This window comes from Stigmatopora argus, chromosome 9, assembly GCF_051989625.1.
Source record: "Stigmatopora argus isolate UIUO_Sarg chromosome 9, RoL_Sarg_1.0, whole genome shotgun sequence".
NCBI lineage: Eukaryota > Metazoa > Chordata > Actinopteri > Syngnathiformes > Syngnathidae > Stigmatopora > Stigmatopora argus.
Window position 1 is genome coordinate 12,575,514 of NC_135395.1, and position 16,621 is coordinate 12,592,134.

At 41.2% G+C, this 16,621-nt stretch overlaps 2 protein-coding genes across 4 annotated transcripts; both read left to right on the top strand.

The window, feature by feature from the left end:
- The first annotated feature begins 23 nt into the window (after positions 1-23).
- LOC144082331 (cytoplasmic polyadenylation element-binding protein 4-like) lies at positions 24-11,926 on the top strand. Of its 3 annotated transcripts, none has more exons than XM_077609406.1 (12): positions 24-165; positions 1,039-2,161; positions 2,963-3,061; positions 6,349-6,439; positions 6,745-6,795; positions 6,879-6,902; positions 7,068-7,244; positions 7,540-7,629; positions 7,708-7,826; positions 8,086-8,200; positions 8,279-8,460; positions 9,058-11,926. In XM_077609406.1, exons 2-12 carry the CDS (start codon positions 1,100-1,102, stop codon positions 9,283-9,285), a joined length of 2,238 nt encoding a protein of 745 aa, XP_077465532.1. In that variant the 5' UTR covers positions 24-165; positions 1,039-1,099; the 3' UTR covers positions 9,286-11,926. The 3 variants fall into 3 exon arrangements, with proteins under 3 accessions (XP_077465532.1, XP_077465533.1, XP_077465531.1); XM_077609405.1 differs by having other exon boundaries at positions 25-165; positions 6,346-6,439; XM_077609407.1 differs by lacking the exon at positions 6,879-6,902 and having other exon boundaries at positions 6,346-6,439.
- A 1,237-nt stretch (positions 11,927-13,163) lies between these two features.
- Positions 13,164-16,620, top strand: LOC144082552 (B-cell receptor CD22-like). Its single transcript, XM_077609791.1, has 7 exons — positions 13,164-13,410; positions 13,787-14,068; positions 14,326-14,571; positions 14,653-14,722; positions 15,129-15,165; positions 15,694-15,956; positions 16,384-16,620. The coding sequence occupies exons 2-7, from the start codon at positions 13,813-13,815 to the stop codon at positions 16,436-16,438; spliced, it is 927 nt and encodes a 308-aa protein (XP_077465917.1). The 5' UTR covers positions 13,164-13,410; positions 13,787-13,812; the 3' UTR covers positions 16,439-16,620.
- The last annotated feature ends 1 nt before the right edge of the window (position 16,621 follows it).

A 16,621-nucleotide genomic window follows, 5' to 3' on the forward strand; every position in this document is an offset into this window, starting at 1 on the left:
TCTACAATGGGCGGGGCTTGTAGTCGGAAGTGTCCACCGACTGGCTCAGCTGTCATCTAGATGAGAGGAGAAACCATTTACACCGGCCGTGGGGAAATGCAGAAAAAGGAAAAACGCAGAAATATGGCAACATCAAAACGATAAGGTCATGACGTCCAACTAAAGGTAGTTACAACCGAGAAGCGATCCATTGACTTCCATTCTCAACGCTTCACATCAGCGGACGATTTTGCGTTACGTTGGTTTCGATGTGAAAATTTGATGGCTTTGCTGTGTGACATTGAACATACAGGGCACGAAATAGACGAGGTCGTTGAAAGAAGCCAGCTCCATTTCCAACTAGTCATCTGCTCGAAATTTCCACCGAGCTCTCGCCTGTAATGGCGTGGCGTACTTAGGTTGCTTTCGTTTGACATTGCGATCCGCCGAAAACGCTTTAGTAATGCTCGCCAGCTGCTTTGCAAATATGCTAGCGATCTGCTTTTGCTAGCTTAGCGGCTTCGGGAAGGGAACTACCCTACATCGAGAAGCGACGATAGACGTCATCAGCATTTTCCTGTATTTAAATGGCTACGTGTGAGGAGGTCATTGCTTAGAAAGGAAGATTTCGCGGTAGGTGTCCACGATCATTCCCACCCCGGCGCTGACCGGGGCCGTCACAAATTAACAGTAATGCTGAGGGTGATCTAAAATAGCCTGGTGCGTCTGCATGAAGATAAGGACACATGCAAGGTGGTGGAATCGATGTTAGCTCTGCTGCTAGCTGCACGACGACCTTTGTAGGCGTCAAAGCAGGCGTTTCGCCCCTGCCAGTGTTGGTTCGATTGGGTGTTTTGCCTGCTTTCCTACCACCATTATAATGCTGGCAAGACAAGTTTTCGTTTTTGTGTGTGGATGCATTGAAAACAGACAGACATGTTGCCATGCAAGTAATCCCTCGCCTGATTTGATGTACTTTTTATTACCCAGACCTAATCAAGGTGTACACTGAGTGCATTTTAACCTATGTAAATCCACCTGTGCCTCTGTTTTTTTCAGGAATACAAAAAAAAAGATCGGTGAAAGCCAAAACCTACTGATTATTTACTGGCTGTCCTAAATGGGGGACTACGGGTTTGGTGTTCTGGTGAAGAACAGCAGTGGTAACAAATCTGCTTTTCCTGTAAGAATCCCTCCTCACCTCCAACCCCAGCACCCTCACCACCCCTCCAACCCCCCAAGCCCCCCCTCCTTCGTAAACAACACCTGCTCCACCAATGGGGGCAGTGCTTGGCTCTTCCCCGCAGTAGCCCAACACAGTAACATGCAAGATGAGATTCTGGAATCGGACAAGTCTAAGGCTTTAGACCTCCAAGAAATGCAGGAAAAGTCTCAGGTTCAAGCCCAGCCTCAGGCTATCTCTCCAGGCCAGCAGGAGCCCAGCGCTTCCTTAGGAGAGCTGGAGGGAGTCCTTCCTGAAGACAACATGATAGAAAAAGGTTCTCTAGAGATCAGTGGTGGGAAGGAGAAGCTTAGAATGGAGTCTCCAGTGCTCAGTGGCTTTGACTACCAGGACACCCTGGGAATGGGTACGGCTGGATGCACGCAGTCCCCCCCTTCCTCATTGACAAGCTTCAACAACTGGTCCCCTGCTGTTCCATCTACCCAGTCTCCTGTGGTAGGTGATGACGTCGGGGGCTTCTTCGGTCCAGCTGGCTCCAATGGCAGTGCACCTCCCTTGCTGTTCCCGAGCTTCTCCCACCACGCCGGTCCTGGCTTTGGCGCAGGTGGCAATTTCTCCCCGCAGATTGGACCAGTGTCCCAGCACCACCCCCCAACACCTCATCCCCAGCCCTATCACCCTCATGGCCAGGGCATTCCACAGCAGCACCGGCGCTCCCCGGCAAGCCCTCACCCCCCTCAGCCATCGTTCCCTCCGCATGCTCACCGGACCGGAGGCTTCCCCCAGCTGCCCCACCTCACTCCTGCCCAGAGCAAACACCCTTCACCTTGGGGAAACTACCAGAGCCCTTCCACACCTACTTCAACCACCTGGAGCCCTGGAGGTTACGGAGGCTGGGGGGGCACACATGGAGTTCGGGATTACCGACGTGGTGTAGGTGGAGGAATGACTGGTCTAAACTCCATTTCTCCATTGAAGAAGTCCTTCCCCAATAGTCAGGTAGATCCAAATCTTGAAGTTTTCTCTTTCAAGTACTGCAAAAACTCCAAAGTTGTCCCGTGTTTGTGGCCATCAAATATAGGTCTTTATCAATAGTTCCTTTATAATAACGGTTGTACTTTAACCGCAAGTCAAGAAGAATAAAAGTTAAAACGTGTTGCTGATATCAACTCCCCTTTAGAAACCAATGTAGGGATAACAAAATGGTGGCTGAGCAGTCAGCTAATGCCATGTCACCTTGGGGCATTTATTCTGAATGCCGTAGTTGTAGTTTCAGTACACTGTCATTTTCATTTGGGTCAATTGCTACTTATTTTTAGCAGAAAACTTTAAGCAAGCGCAGTTTGATTAAAATTAAGTTCATAATTAGGGCTGGGCGATCTGATATTCCCCCCATTTTATCACAAATTGTGGCAATAACATCAAATCTTTAAAGTTACAATCTTTTTAAAGATTTGATGTTGTTCTTCTAACACAAAGCAGGCAATTGAAAATAAAATAGGTTTGTGTTTTAGTGCACGATTTATGTAATTTTCTTCATTTTGTGCTTTTTCATGGTATAATAACCTACTTGCAGACCGTCATCATTGAAGTCTTTGAAAGACTGTTCAAAATTAGTCAGTTCGCATCTGTATATGCATTAAACATGGAATGCATTAGCACAGGTATTGAGATTTTTTATTTTTCCAATTTTTTTTCATCTCAAAATCGCCCAGCCTTAATTTTAATGTATTTCATGATACCTGCTGCCACTTGTAAAAGAACAATTTTGGGCTGCTGATGAAACTTGCTGGTCTACAGGTTCCTTCCCAGAAATTTCCTCGGAATAGCTCTGGCTTCAATCACAAGGGCTGGGTGGAGGATGCAGTGAGCCGCAGTGATAACGTCTACCCTTTTCAGGTGAGAATATAACAATATTTGCATTCATGTAGAACTTCATTTTAGCTTAGTGTTTTTTGATTGCAAGTTTTGCACCACGAACCATACCAAAAAAAGCTATTATATCCCCTTGTCGGCATGAAATGCAACAAATGTGCCATTCAGCAAAGCAGGATCGCTTCCAGTTATATGTAGATTATCTGTTTTTAACCCCCTGGCCTTGATATTGTTCACATTTTCAAATGCTTCAATCTTTTGGTCTACAGCAGGGGTCTCAAACTTGCGGCCCGCGGGCCAACTGCGGCCCTCGGGACGATAATTTGCGGCCCCCGTCTTAATATGAAAGATCGATTTTTTTTTTTTTTTTATTTTATTTTATTTTATTTTTTTTTTTTTTTTTTTTTTTACCCCTTTCCCCATGATGGCGCCGTTTAAGTGGCAGCCAGTGGCAGTAGCTCTGTCCACTCATGTTTTTCTTGTTTTACAGCATGTTTTACATGAAAAATTAGAGGGAACATTGACATGCACCTGCTTGCGGCAGGTGTGATACTGGTGTGCCGATAGCGAGCAATGATGATGTCGTGACCGGATGATTCGCCTAAAGACGTTTCGCCGACGGACGTTTGACAGACGGACAGGTCGTACTAGTATTTGTTAGTTTAATGATTAAATACAAATACTAGTATTTGTATTTAATCATTAAACGCTGTTTTCAGCTGGATTTGACCGAATTTGAGAGCATTTTGAGCCGTTTGGCGAATGGACGTCTATAGACGTTTTTTTGCCTCCATCGCGATATCATCCAGTATTTGTATTTAATCATTAAATGCTGTTTTAGGATGGATTTGACCCGATTGCTGTCATTTTACGGCTCGGTTCTGCTACATCTGCCTGCCCAAGAGTGCTTATTCCCGGACTGCCATTGATGGTAGACGGACATTGATTTTTACTATAATTTGGACAACACCGGCGGCGGGCCGGATTAAAAATCCTAACGGGCCGTATATGGCCCGCGGGCCGAGGTTGAAAAACTTGTACACGCACGATCCGGCGGGGCGAGCGTTCGAATCCCGTTTCGGCGAAACCTCCGTTCGGCCGAATGAACGTTCGGTGGAACGTCCATTCGGCGACCTGCCCGTCTGTCAAACGTCCGTCGGCGAAACGTCTTTAGGCGAATCATCCGAGTACTGATGATGTCGCTCACACTGGTACTCAGTGCGCTCAGGGAGGTTGTCTTTCTGCTCAGACCAACAAAAAATTAGAGGGAACTTTGGTTCGGAGCTGAATGAACCAATCACGGTGAGGTATACGGCTCTGGAGGGCGGGACATCGGCCGGGCTGTCCAGTGCCTCGCTCACTCACTCATTCATTCCTCCAATCAGCTGGGCGGAGGAGAAGCCGTGAGGCCGATCACTCCGCTCGGCGCGCACACTCCTCCGCTGCTCTCAGCATAGAACTGAATGAGGCGCTATGATCCGTGATCCAGCCTGTGTCAGTGACTGTAGCCATCTCCGCGATTGAAACGGAGAGCGAAAGTGCACATGCGCCACAAACCCGCGCGACTGAATGTGAAAGATCAACCCGAGACTCATTCCAAGTGGAAAAACATATTACAGAGCCCCAGAGATGTCTCTTTCAAAGCCTGCCGTGAAGAGAAAGGTCGGTGATGAGCACAGACAGTTTCAAGAAAAGTGGGGAGTGCAATATTTCTTTGTTGAACACAGGGGCACCCCGACGTGTCTCATTAACACTGAAAAAGTTGCGGTGCACAAGGAATACAATTTGAAACGTAATTGTACTACGAGACATGCTGAGGAGTACGAAAAATACCAGGGAGATGAGAGAGCCAACCAGGTTGCCAGTCTTAAAACACGTCTTCTGAGGCAACAGGATCTCTTCAAGAAGGCTACCAAAGACAGTAATGCAGCAGTCAAAGCTAGCTACGCCGTTTGTGAGTTGATTGATCCTGTGCTAAGTGATCCCAAATGGCTCATGGACTTGGCTTTTCTTGTTGATATCACACATGAGCTTAATGTACTGAACAAGAAGCTACAAGGCCAGGGGCAACTTGTCAGTGCTGCCTATGACAACGTGAGAGCATTCTGCACTAAACTTGTGTTATGGAAAGCCCAGCTCTCTCAGACAAACCTTTGCCATTTCCCAGCATGCAAGGCTCTCGTGGATGCAGGCACACCATTCAGTGGTGAGAAGTATGTTGAGGCCATTTCGAAGCTACAGGAGGAATTTGATCACAGATTTGCAGACTTCAAGACACACAAAGCCACATTTCAAATTTTTGCGGACCCCTTCTCCTTTGATGTGCAAGATGCCCCTCCTGAGCTTCAAATGGAGCTCATTGACCTGCAGTGCAACTCTGCACTCAAAGCCAAGTTCAGGGAGGTGAGTGGAGAAGCAGACAAGCTTGGGCAATTTTTGAGAGAGTTGACCCCCAGCTTCCCTGAACTTTCCCGAAGGTTCAAGCGGACCATGTGCCTTTTTGGGAGCACATACTTGTGTGAGAAGCTCTTCTCCACCTTGAACTTCAATAAGTCCAAGTACAGGTCCAGACTTACTGATGAGCATCTTCAAGCTCTACTGAGGGTCTCCACTGCTTCCTCCCTCAAGCCAAATGTGACTATGTGAGAAGAAGCGCTGCCAGGTCTCTAGCAGCAAGGAGTAGGCAAGAGAAGCCGTGTTCAGAATATTTCATGTTCAATGTTCCATTCAAGTTCAGAAAGTTAAAGGTTAAAGAGCTGTTAATACAGACATTTGAAACGGAATAAAAATAATTCATTTTCTCTACTTAGCCAGCCAGTGTATATCTACTGTATGCTCATTAGTATTATTTGGTTTTGTATTACTGATTGATTTATTTTTTATTCATCTTTAAGTTAATTTATTTAATTCATTATTTTTTGTTAAAAAATAAAGATATTTGATAACGTTGGAATGTTTTATCAGTGCTTTTCTTGTGGAAATCCTGATGCGGCCCAGTCTCACCCAGACTCGGCCTCTAGCGGCCCCCAGGTAATTTGAGTTCGAGACCCCTGGTCTACAGTATCGCATTCTAAACCTGTATATGCTTTCACACTTGCACTGTGAACATCATGCCTTTTTGAATCCCTATTACGAATTCAAATCTTTTGTTTTGCATCATTTCTCTCAGAGGAGCTGAAAACCTATCCCCTGTAGCGTGTCATTTTACTTGTTGTCATGAGTTCGCCTGCAGTTAGATCATCTCTAGCCAATGGCTGCTGGTGGGGAGCTGTGATGAATCTCGTAATTGTTTTCTTCCACTCTTTTAGCAGGAGAGAACCCGCTCCTTTGATGGTTTCAACATGCACTCTCTGGAGAACTCCCTGATTGACATTATGAGGGCTGAGCAGGATTCCTTGAAAGGTTGGTTCCCAAACTAACAATAGTAGGGATGAGCTCTGTTGCCATTGGCTGTAAATAAATACAGCCTTATTTGACAGAAGTTATCAAGTTTCTCCGCTTAGCCTCAAGTTTAGTTGATTCACAATAGAGGAAGATGTCACAATATGTATTGGATTTTGTAATTTACTTGCTGTGCCTTTTATGAACAACTGAAGCAGAGGGAATTTCTCGCAAATACTATCTGGGCCACAAAAAACATCCGTGATGGAAAGTTATTCCAGTTTCTAACGTGTTCTGAGCCTTTGCTGTTATGTCATTTACTGTAGGACGCTTCACCTTCCCTCATCAGGGTGGAGACGGGCCTTTGCCTATGAATGGTATGTAAATTACATTGCATAAAACTAAAAGTCCCCTACACTTGCAAAAACACGTAAAGGATTGTATGTTGTTTTACATGCAGCGAGAAGCTATGGCAGAAGACGAGGTAAAACTCGTAATGTACTTAAAAATGAAAAGTGAACTTTTTGCAATTTCATTTTTTATTTGTTTTAATTGCTGAGTAATTATTTTAAAAAATCTAAATCTGCCCAAATAATTATATACTTCAGCTTTCCTCACCATTTTAATATTTATTTGATATTCTTACTAGGTCATTCCACTTTGTTCCCGATGGAGGACGAGCGCTCTTTTGGCGATGATGAGACTACTGACCAGGGGCTTAGTGGACTAGGCTCGGCACACTGTTTCCCACACCTAAATGGGGAGCGTATAGAGCGCTATTCTCGCAAAGTGTTTGTTGGAGGGCTGCCCCCGGACATAGACGAAGGTACTACACGATAACAATGGTGGTGTACAATTTCACGTACCTGCATGTTCAACTATAATTCCTTGTGTAAGTATACTATTGAACACATTGGCTGGCAGTTACAACTAAACACATCGAATTCATTTCAACTAGGACTGATGTAAATGCTCATGTTTATTTTAGATTTTGTAAATTCAATTAAAAGAAATGGGTTTCAATCCTTTTTAATTAAACTTTTTTTTTTTAAATGTAGTTTTGCCATTTTTAAAACTGGAATTAAAAAAAAAAACTAAATCTTTGGTTATTTGTCTTCCAGATGAAATCACTGCAAGTTTTCGTCGTTTTGGCCACTTGTTTGTGGACTGGCCACACAAGGCAGAGAGCAAGTCCTATTTTCCCCCTAAAGGTAAGTGTTTGTCTTCATGTTTTGTCTACGTTGGATGCAAAAGTGCCGTGGTGCTCATTGCTTCCATTGTATCGATAGGGTATGCCTTCCTGCTCTTTCAAGATGAGAGCTCTGTTCAGGCTCTGATCGATGCTTGCATTCAAGAAGATGGTAAACTGTACCTGTGTGTCTCCAGCCCCACCATCAAAGACAAGCCTGTGAGTGTTTTCATGCTCTATTAAGCTATTGTAGCCATTTTAGCTCTTAATGACATTTGCATGGGACACAGTACCTCATAGAACAGACAAGATTGCTAAGAGACTTGCTGCTTTTGTGGTTCCATTTGTATTGCATAAAGACGGCAGCCCAGTTAACAAACAACCCGATTGCAAGAGCTGGAAGCTGTTGATATATGTCCTCCAAACGTGCTGTGTCATCCTCACAAATATTTTCTCAATATTTTTTTTTATATGCTAGGTCCAAATCAGGCCCTGGAATTTAAATGATAGCGACTTTGTCATGGATGGCTCTCAGCCTTTAGATCCAAGGAAGACCATTTTTGTAGGAGGTGTCCCTCGCCCGCTACGCGCAGGTACATTTGGGTCATGGCCCCCCAGTGACTGACACTGTCCCCCTCCACACCAACCTAAGTTGTATGTTGTCCTTCCAGTGGAGCTGGCCATGATCATGGACCGTCTCTATGGTGGAGTCTGCTATGCTGGCATTGACACAGACCCTGAGCTGAAATATCCGAAGGGGGCGGGGCGAGTGGCTTTCTCTAATCAGCAAAGCTACATTGCAGCTATCAGTGCTCGATTTGTTCAACTGCAGCATGGGGAGATTGATAAAAGGGTGAGTCACTATGATGTTTGAATTGGGTCATGTATTTTTTTTTCCTTAGGACAACACGCTGATGTTCCTTTCTACTTTGTGCTACCTTTCCGGCTTGGCAGTTTTCTGTTTACAGTACCCTTTGTTAGTGAAACGTCTTATGTTGAGTTACTATTTGTAAGAAGGATACCATAGAAGTGATGTCAAGCAGATTGATTCATCACCACAACTCTAACCTATGAGCTGCAAAGGCATTCTAAAGGAAGCTTATGCTTTTGCTGCGGTGGTCTTCCCTTTTTAAATTTTTTAAAAACCATTGCATTTTTTATTTTTTTGTTCTATTTTGTCACTTAAAAAAATTGATTTGATGATTGTATTTGAAAATCTCAAATGCATATCTCCTTATTTTCATTTCTAGCTCCTATTTTAATAACTTGCTGTTTTTTAATTGTGAAATATTTGCCTGTTCTGGATTCTGTCATATTAGACGACCCCAAAATGGCAGATAGGTTTTACCACAGGTGCTTTGTTCCTCATAAAAGAAATTAACAAATCGTAATCCGGCAAGTTCAGTTGAATGACAGGCGTTTTCATTTTTTATTTAAATGTGTTCTCTAGGTGGAAGTAAAGCCATACGTATTGGATGACCAGCTGTGTGACGAGTGCCAGGGAACCCGCTGCGGGGGGAAGTTTGCTCCTTTCTTCTGCGCTAACGTGACCTGTCTGCAGTATTACTGTGAATACTGTTGGGCGGCCATCCACTCCCGCGCCGGCCGTGAGTTCCACAAGCCCCTGGTGAAGGAAGGTGGCGACCGACCGCGGCATATCTCCTTCCGCTGGAACTAAGGCAAGGGAGACCATTTAGGATTGGGGAGGGTCTGGGAGAAAGGGGTAACTAGGGAAGGGGTATGAGATGACCTATGATATGAAAAAATATAATTGCACTTTTCTTTTAAGTTAAAAAAAAAAACCTACTTAATTTATATTGTTTTTTTTATTTTTAAATTGGGCCCTCTGAACATAGTAACTAAGAAGAGAGTAAAATCCCATTTACGTTTTGACTTGGTGTGCATGAACATATGAATGCGTTTTATTTGGATTTCGATGTTTTCCTACTTGACGTAATTTTGTTTGGTGTTAGCTGGCAAAGCTGCTTACTTTTGTTTCAAGACAATTTAATTGAGGTTCATCATAATAATGGAATCAGCATCCTGATGATAGAAGCTGCATTGAAGAGCGCACGTTTTTCTTTTTGTTTTTTTGCGTGCAGAATTTGAGAACAACGACCATTTACCAAAGTTTGAGTTGGGTTTGGATAAAGGAGGAATGTTTTGTTTTAGATGGCAAATGGATTAGTTCGGAAGCTGTTCTCCCCTGCGTTTGTCAGAAGCCGCGCTTGAACGTCCATGTGAGTTCCCGGCTTAAGAGGGGACGCTTTGCGAATGGCAAGGGCAAACCAAAGATTGGCCTAGAACGGATATTGGAGAGCAGACGTCAACGCGGAGGAGTCTGTCAGGAGTTTTGGCTCACTATAAGGCCCAGCCCTCGTGGCTCAGGTATTGGCAGGAGTATTTGCTCGCTTTACAGTATATTGTCAGGGATCTTAGCACTGGAAGCTAACATTCTAATGTAGTTCAAACTATGGGAATGCACAGTCCATTCTTCTGAGCTGTCCTCATGGTGTACCACTGCACACTCTACCTTGATTGGAGCTTCTCTCACTAGTGTTGTGGTTGGATATGGTTGTAGCTAGAATTTGCTGTCACAGAGATAAAGATATTATTTTATACATGGCCTGCTGATTTTTGTACAGTGTTTTATAGCTGATTATTTTGTCATGGACATATATACATTTATTATGCACTACTTTTCTAAATATTTTTTTCAATAGTCATTTTAGGCACATTTTTCACAGATGGGAGAACTCCTTTTGCAATACCTCATTTTTTTCACTTGGTGAAAAATAATTTTGTACCTTTGTTACTAAGAGATCTGCAATTATGGTAAACTTAATTTAAGGAAAAAAAGGATATTAATATAATTTTCAATTAGCTTTTATATATATTTAAGTGCTGGTAAATTTGAACATTGTCTGGTGTAATGGTGTGATTCTGGAGCTTCAAAATAGGCTGTCATTAGCCAATCGTACATAGATTCTCCTCTGCCCTGATTAACATTATTAGGCATGGCAAGACCTTTCTAAAAGATTTTGATAGTCTTGAAAATATATATATTCTGGTATTTCACTCTTAGGTGTAGTTGATATGATTATGAGTAAAATAAATGTTTTGGCTTCGGTCAACCTGTAATCATCCTTCTATCACCTGAGTGGATTTGAATATTTAGATTCTCGTTCTGAGACTGCCTGTAAGTTCTTCTTCTTGGCATGCATACTTATCTACTACGGAAATTACCTGGCTAGTGTCGATGCAGGACCTAATGATGTAATGCACTAGATCTCCATCCTCCTTTCTTTGCGACTTCTCTTCGAGCTCACCGCTCGCTCTCTTGACATGATGGAGTCTGCCTTCCTCACTCAGACATCATGTTTATGCAATTTACACTATGACAACACTTTTGTAATGTAGAGGACACTCGGTAGGACATAGGTAAGAAGACTTGATCACTTGACCCCTTTTGTGATGTGGCATGCTTTGGGACATAACCTGAATGTGATGTAATGTTGCAAGTTAACTGTGAGCCATTATGTGCAATACTTAATCCTTCTTTCCAGAAACAAGTCTTTGCAGTCAGATGTTGAATCCATAAGTCATGCAGTCACATTATCCACCCCCCCCTTTTTTTAATTTTATTTGTTCCCTCATACTGATGAGAAATATATATTAAAAAAAAGCTAATTTATACAAGTTTATTTTTGAACGTTTAGTTTTGTGCTTACGTACTTATTTTGCTACTACCATGCAACTGTGATTAAAACATTGTATATACAAGGTTAAGGTATTACATTTGCTATATTTTCAATTGAAATGTATAACTATAATTTGAATCAGATTTTTGTTATATTTTTTGGGGTGATGTGTTAAACTTGATGTCTAGTTTTTCTAATTGCTGTTTTGTGCTCTGCATTTTCAGAAGAAAAAAAGAATATTGAATATGTCTCTTAGTATTACTTGATTGCAAATGTTTAATAGTTTTAATTGTATGCTGGGAAGGTTATATTTATTAACATTTTTTTTACTTAATATAATTTGGATTTTTACTAAGTAATTTCACATTCATAATTTGGATTTTTATTAAGTAATTTCACATTTATACGCAAGTTCTATTTTTTTTTTTTACCTTTTTTCTTCCTGATTTAACGCTACAATACAGAAGTCCTCTTTCATACCTGGTTTGTAGAAGTGACAGAAAAACAAAGATCTAATGTCATATTCATTTGCTGCCAACCTTGTTTGTAACTGTCTGCATACATTCGAAGTATTTGTAATGTGAGATGTTGAACGAATAAAACAGCGTTGAGGAAGAATCAATTGCTTAAGTTTTCCTCCCAAACTAGGTTGACCAGTTAGAAATAGTGTAATGGTGCTCAGGACAGTAACACTGGTGTGACCAAATTAAGAAACGCATTACAGTTGGTAATCTTAAAGACATACTTTCCATTCACTTGCTCAATAGCTCTAACAAACAAATACAAATTTAATTGCATTTTAACACATTATCACAACACAAAAGCCTACTTGTCATCACACGCAGTTTCTGCGTGTGATGACAAGTAGGCTTTTGTGTTGTGATAATGACGACAGGGCCTATGTCCGATTATTATTATATTATTAAATTGACTGAGTTTTGTCTTTATAGGTACTTGATAAGATCAATAATGGATGTTTTTGTCAATTTTCTAGCCAGCTACTAAACCTCAATCAAACTGAAGCATGGGGATCTACTTTCTTTCCCACTTCTGCTTTTTTTTCAGAACTTTAGTTGTTCATGCACAGGTCATTGTTTGCGGAATGTCAAAATGAACCTTTTTTCATTGCACACATCAGCTTGTGTCCTCTTATGACAAGTGGAATATATTTCAGGTTGATTTAACAATGAAGAAAGGTTGGATTTTTCTGGCACTCCTGTCAGGTAGGTTTCATTTATCCTGTTTAGTCAGAAACTATGTATGATTTTTGGCACCATTCAGTTTGATGCTACCAAAACCAACCTGACCTGAAACTGGTTAAAGTTGAATTGGTTGAATGATTTTTTTTTTCTTCACATTTATTTTATAGGTGTACTGAGTGAAGACTTTGGAGTGACATTTGAGAATCAATGTGCTTTGGAAGGGGCGAATCTGCATGTTAAATGCCAGTACCACTATCAACTTCATGAAAAAGTCATTTCAATTCAATGGGTTAAATTTCCTTTCAGTTTCATGTCCAATTTCTTCCTGGAGCACTTTGAATATGTGGGCAACAGGATGGTGGACTGCAGTTTACGGATCAATAACATAAAACATGCTGATGAAGGATATTACCATGTATTTTTGACTACAGATCAAAGGAAAAGCCATGATGGACTTCATTTGTCAGTAAAAGGTATCAACTCTTGTGTTTATTGGGATAGATGATTAATTTGTGTTTGTTGCTCCTAAGATTTTCTTTTAAATGGTTTCTGTCATCTCAAAGCATGTAGTTAAGAAACAAACAAATGTATTGCAATTTTCTGTGGGGGATTCTTTTTCATGATTGATTTGGATGATATTGAATCTCTTTTAATCATGACTTTCTGGAGCAGACCTAACTGCTTCTGTGGAGCCAAGCACAGTGACAGAGGGGCAAACTGTTACACTGACCTGCACCAGCGGTTGCGACTCAGTAAAGGTTTCTTGGTACCGAGATGGAAACCTGGTGGGCCGAAGCCCTTCGTTCTTCCAGGCTGATAGAAAGGATTCTGGGAGGTACCACTGTGCTGTCTTTGGACAAGATAAGATCAAATCGGCTTCTGTCACTCTGAATGTTCAATGTGAGTATCAAAAATTTAATGACTTTTTCAAGGCAAATAGTATAATCAAATTTCTTTGGAATTATTTTCATTCCGTATTAAGAATATTTTTAGCAACCCACAGAGGACTTAAAGCAGCCAGGTGTAAAGGGAGTTACACTAATGTATGTAATGTACTGTATGAATGTGTAGATGGATATTTATAGAATAAACAGGTTATATCTGCATATATTTCTTAACTGAAGAAAGCAGGAACTTAGGTTTAGTGATGCAACGGTCATGTGGTCAGTAATCCCTCACTACCAGCCCTCACAGTTTAGATATATTTGAAGTGAATGAATTGATCTGAGTTATAATTCTCTGTCATGATAAGTACCCCCCTTTCTCTTAAATTTAGATCCTCCGAGCAACTTTAAGTTGTCAATGACACCCCCTGAAGACATCAGCAATGGGAGCTCTTTGATTCTCAGCTGCAGCAGTGATGCCAACCCACAAGTTTCACAAAATGGATACAGCCTCTATAAGGACAAGCAACTGATAAATTCTGGGCCAAATCACATCATCTCTTTTCCTCAGCCTAGCGATAGTGGATGGTATCACTGTCGAGCTTCTAACAAAATTTCTGCGTTGTCAGGGATCACATCTGTTAAATCGACTGAGTTCAACCTTCATGTGCAATGTATGTATCCTCAAATATTAACTTTATATAATGTTTTCTTCCATTTCTTCCTCAAACTTTAGTACTAAATACAATGGTGTAGAATTGAAGCATTTTGTTCCTCTCTCACTGATTTTTTTTTTCATCTAAAAAAAGTGAGATTTTCCTAAATGACATTAGTGTTAATTGTTTCACAACAGTACGTCACATTTCTCGTTTAACACTAGACCAAGCTTGACTTTTTCCTCATTGTCCATCAAACTTCTTGCATTCAACAGATGTGCCAAGTGAGGTCAGTAGCGTCGATATGATGTGCAACAGCACAGCCGACACCGTCAACCACAGCTACATGTGGTATAAGTGGAACAGCTCCAACTCGCTGCTCTATTTGGGCTCGGGACAGATGCTTTCTCTTCCCTCCATGGAAACGCCCCTTGGTGGAATCTATCTCTGTCAGGCCCGGAGTCAGTATGAATTTGTTAATTCAACGACAGTCCTACTTTTAATGGAGCCCCAAAATTTTGGTTTGTGTTACTTTCTACCTTATGTGAAACATGTTGAAATGTCCTATCAACACATACATTTACTCATTTTTGTGTTCTCAGGTCATGTGACTGTTGGATTACTGGGTGGATTTGGAGGCTGTGTTTTTTTAATGCTTCTTCTTTTTCTCTGGTGGGTTACTGAAGTAATAGTGGTAGTGCAATGTTCACAAGTATTTTGACATCTGCGTCTCTAAACAGTTGCGGGTACATTAAAACTTCCTCCGTATGCTTGGAAATAGTCACATTTTGCACAACATTGAGGACGGCTATTTCCTAACTAGTGGTGCTGTGAGAAAATAATTTTGAAGCTTTCCAACACTCACATGGGTCACAACACAGTATTGATTCTTTGGCCAATGATACTACATTACGATGTAATCCGTAATGCCCCTCTGATAGTAAGTAGTTGGTAGGTTCTATTGACCAAAATTTGATGCTATGAAGAGAATGTAATTTGTCAAAGATTGTTTTTCCGACAATATTTTTTTAAACAAAATTATTTTTCTAATATTTGATATCCTCGTCTTCTGCCGTAGGAAGAAACAGAGGAAGGCAGAAAAAAAAGAGATAAAGGTTTGTATCTTCCATTCACACAAAACCATCATTTTATTCCACTCATCTGGCTCTGGTGAGACTTCACTCTCAATGGCCACCTCTCCTAGTTCCACCACAAGAGGCGTTCCCTGGCCAGATGTGAGGCATAAGCCTCTTTAACACAGTCAACCCCCATCACAGCTAAGCCCGTTGTTTGTTTGCACAAAAATCTGTCTATAAGGCATATTGCTGCAACTGTGGGATTTTATGCATCCTTGACCCTGATTATTCTAATGCGTGACATCAGCATGAACGGTTGGTACTGATATTAAGCGTCAGATGTTGAATGTGAGGCCTTTTTACTGCCTAGGAGTTTTATTTATACAGAATACGGACAAAGAAAAAGATATTTGAAATGTCATTCTCAAAGGAAAGGTTGGAGATTGGTAACCTGCTAGAAATCTCAAAATATTCAGATTACACTGAGAATATTTCAAGGAATCTGTACATTTCATTTATGTTTTTTCTTGCACATATCCTAACCAGACATTAATATTGACCAATCAGGCACGGTTTTCTTCTCAGCAAGTCAGCTCTGCACCCAATGAAGATCAGCCAAACAGTATCTATGCCAATGTCAACATGGTTGTGCCATCTCCTCAAAGTCTGGCACGAAAATACTCACAGAAACAACACGCAAATGTGATGCACTCATATGGACACGTGAAAACCCGACGCCAATTGTCAAATCCACAGTCACATACTAACCAACAGTCCATTTCCAATGATGATGAAGTTACCTACACAGCAGTCACGAGTCAAGTATTAAGGTAGGTTTATGACCCAGGATGTCAAATGAAGTGGGCCTACAGTTCCGGTCAAAAATTTACATACACTTGTAAAGAATGTGATGTTCATGTTATGTTTTTCTCAAAAAACATTCGTGAAGTTTGGTTTTTATGACTTTATATCCTAACAGAACAACTCCTCTTATTCATAAGCAAGTCCTAAAAAAACGTAATGAGTGTTTTTTTTTGTTTGTTCCTGCAACAATGAACTATCCTTTGCAGTCGCTCTATCAGAGAAAAATCTGAGTTGTAGAAATAACTAGAAAGTCAAGAGAGCCATGACATTGTTCTTTACAAGGTGCTGTATGATTTGACCACTAGTGGAGAATAATATATACTGAAGACACTAACTGGCTGTTAAATTAATACTATACTCATGCCTACTTTTTGTTGTTGTTGTCATCCTTAGGTCCAAAGTGGGAGAAACTGCAGATTCTGTAACCTATAGCACCTTGGCAACCTAATGGCATTGCTTAATGGTGAAAAGGCACAAAAAAATAAATAAATACACTTAAAATATGACTCGCTTTCTGCAATGACGTCCGAGTCAAAATTTTAGTGTTTATCTTTTTTGTGACTATTATTAGTAATTTAATAATTTTGCACATTTAGTATAATATGGCGCATGCTCAGTAGAGCTTCAGAGC

Excerpts from the sequence above, each read along its gene's own strand:
- LOC144082331 (XM_077609405.1), top strand. The coding sequence starts at position 1,100 with ATGGGGGACTACGGGTTTGGTGTTCTGGTGAAGAACAGCAGTGGTAAC. Across the intron at positions 6,440-6,744 it reads TGAGCAGGATTCCTTGAAAG|GACGCTTCACCTTCCCTCAT; the intron begins GTTGGTTCCCAA and ends CATTTACTGTAG. Across the intron at positions 7,630-7,707 it reads GTCCTATTTTCCCCCTAAAG|GGTATGCCTTCCTGCTCTTT; the intron begins GTAAGTGTTTGT and ends TTGTATCGATAG.
- LOC144082552 (XM_077609791.1), top strand. The coding sequence starts at position 13,813 with ATGACACCCCCTGAAGACATCAGCAATGGGAGCTCTTTGATTCTCAGC. Across the intron at positions 14,069-14,325 it reads GTTCAACCTTCATGTGCAAT|ATGTGCCAAGTGAGGTCAGT; the intron begins GTATGTATCCTC and ends TGCATTCAACAG. Across the intron at positions 15,166-15,693 it reads CAGAAAAAAAAGAGATAAAG|GCACGGTTTTCTTCTCAGCA; the intron begins GTTTGTATCTTC and ends TTGACCAATCAG.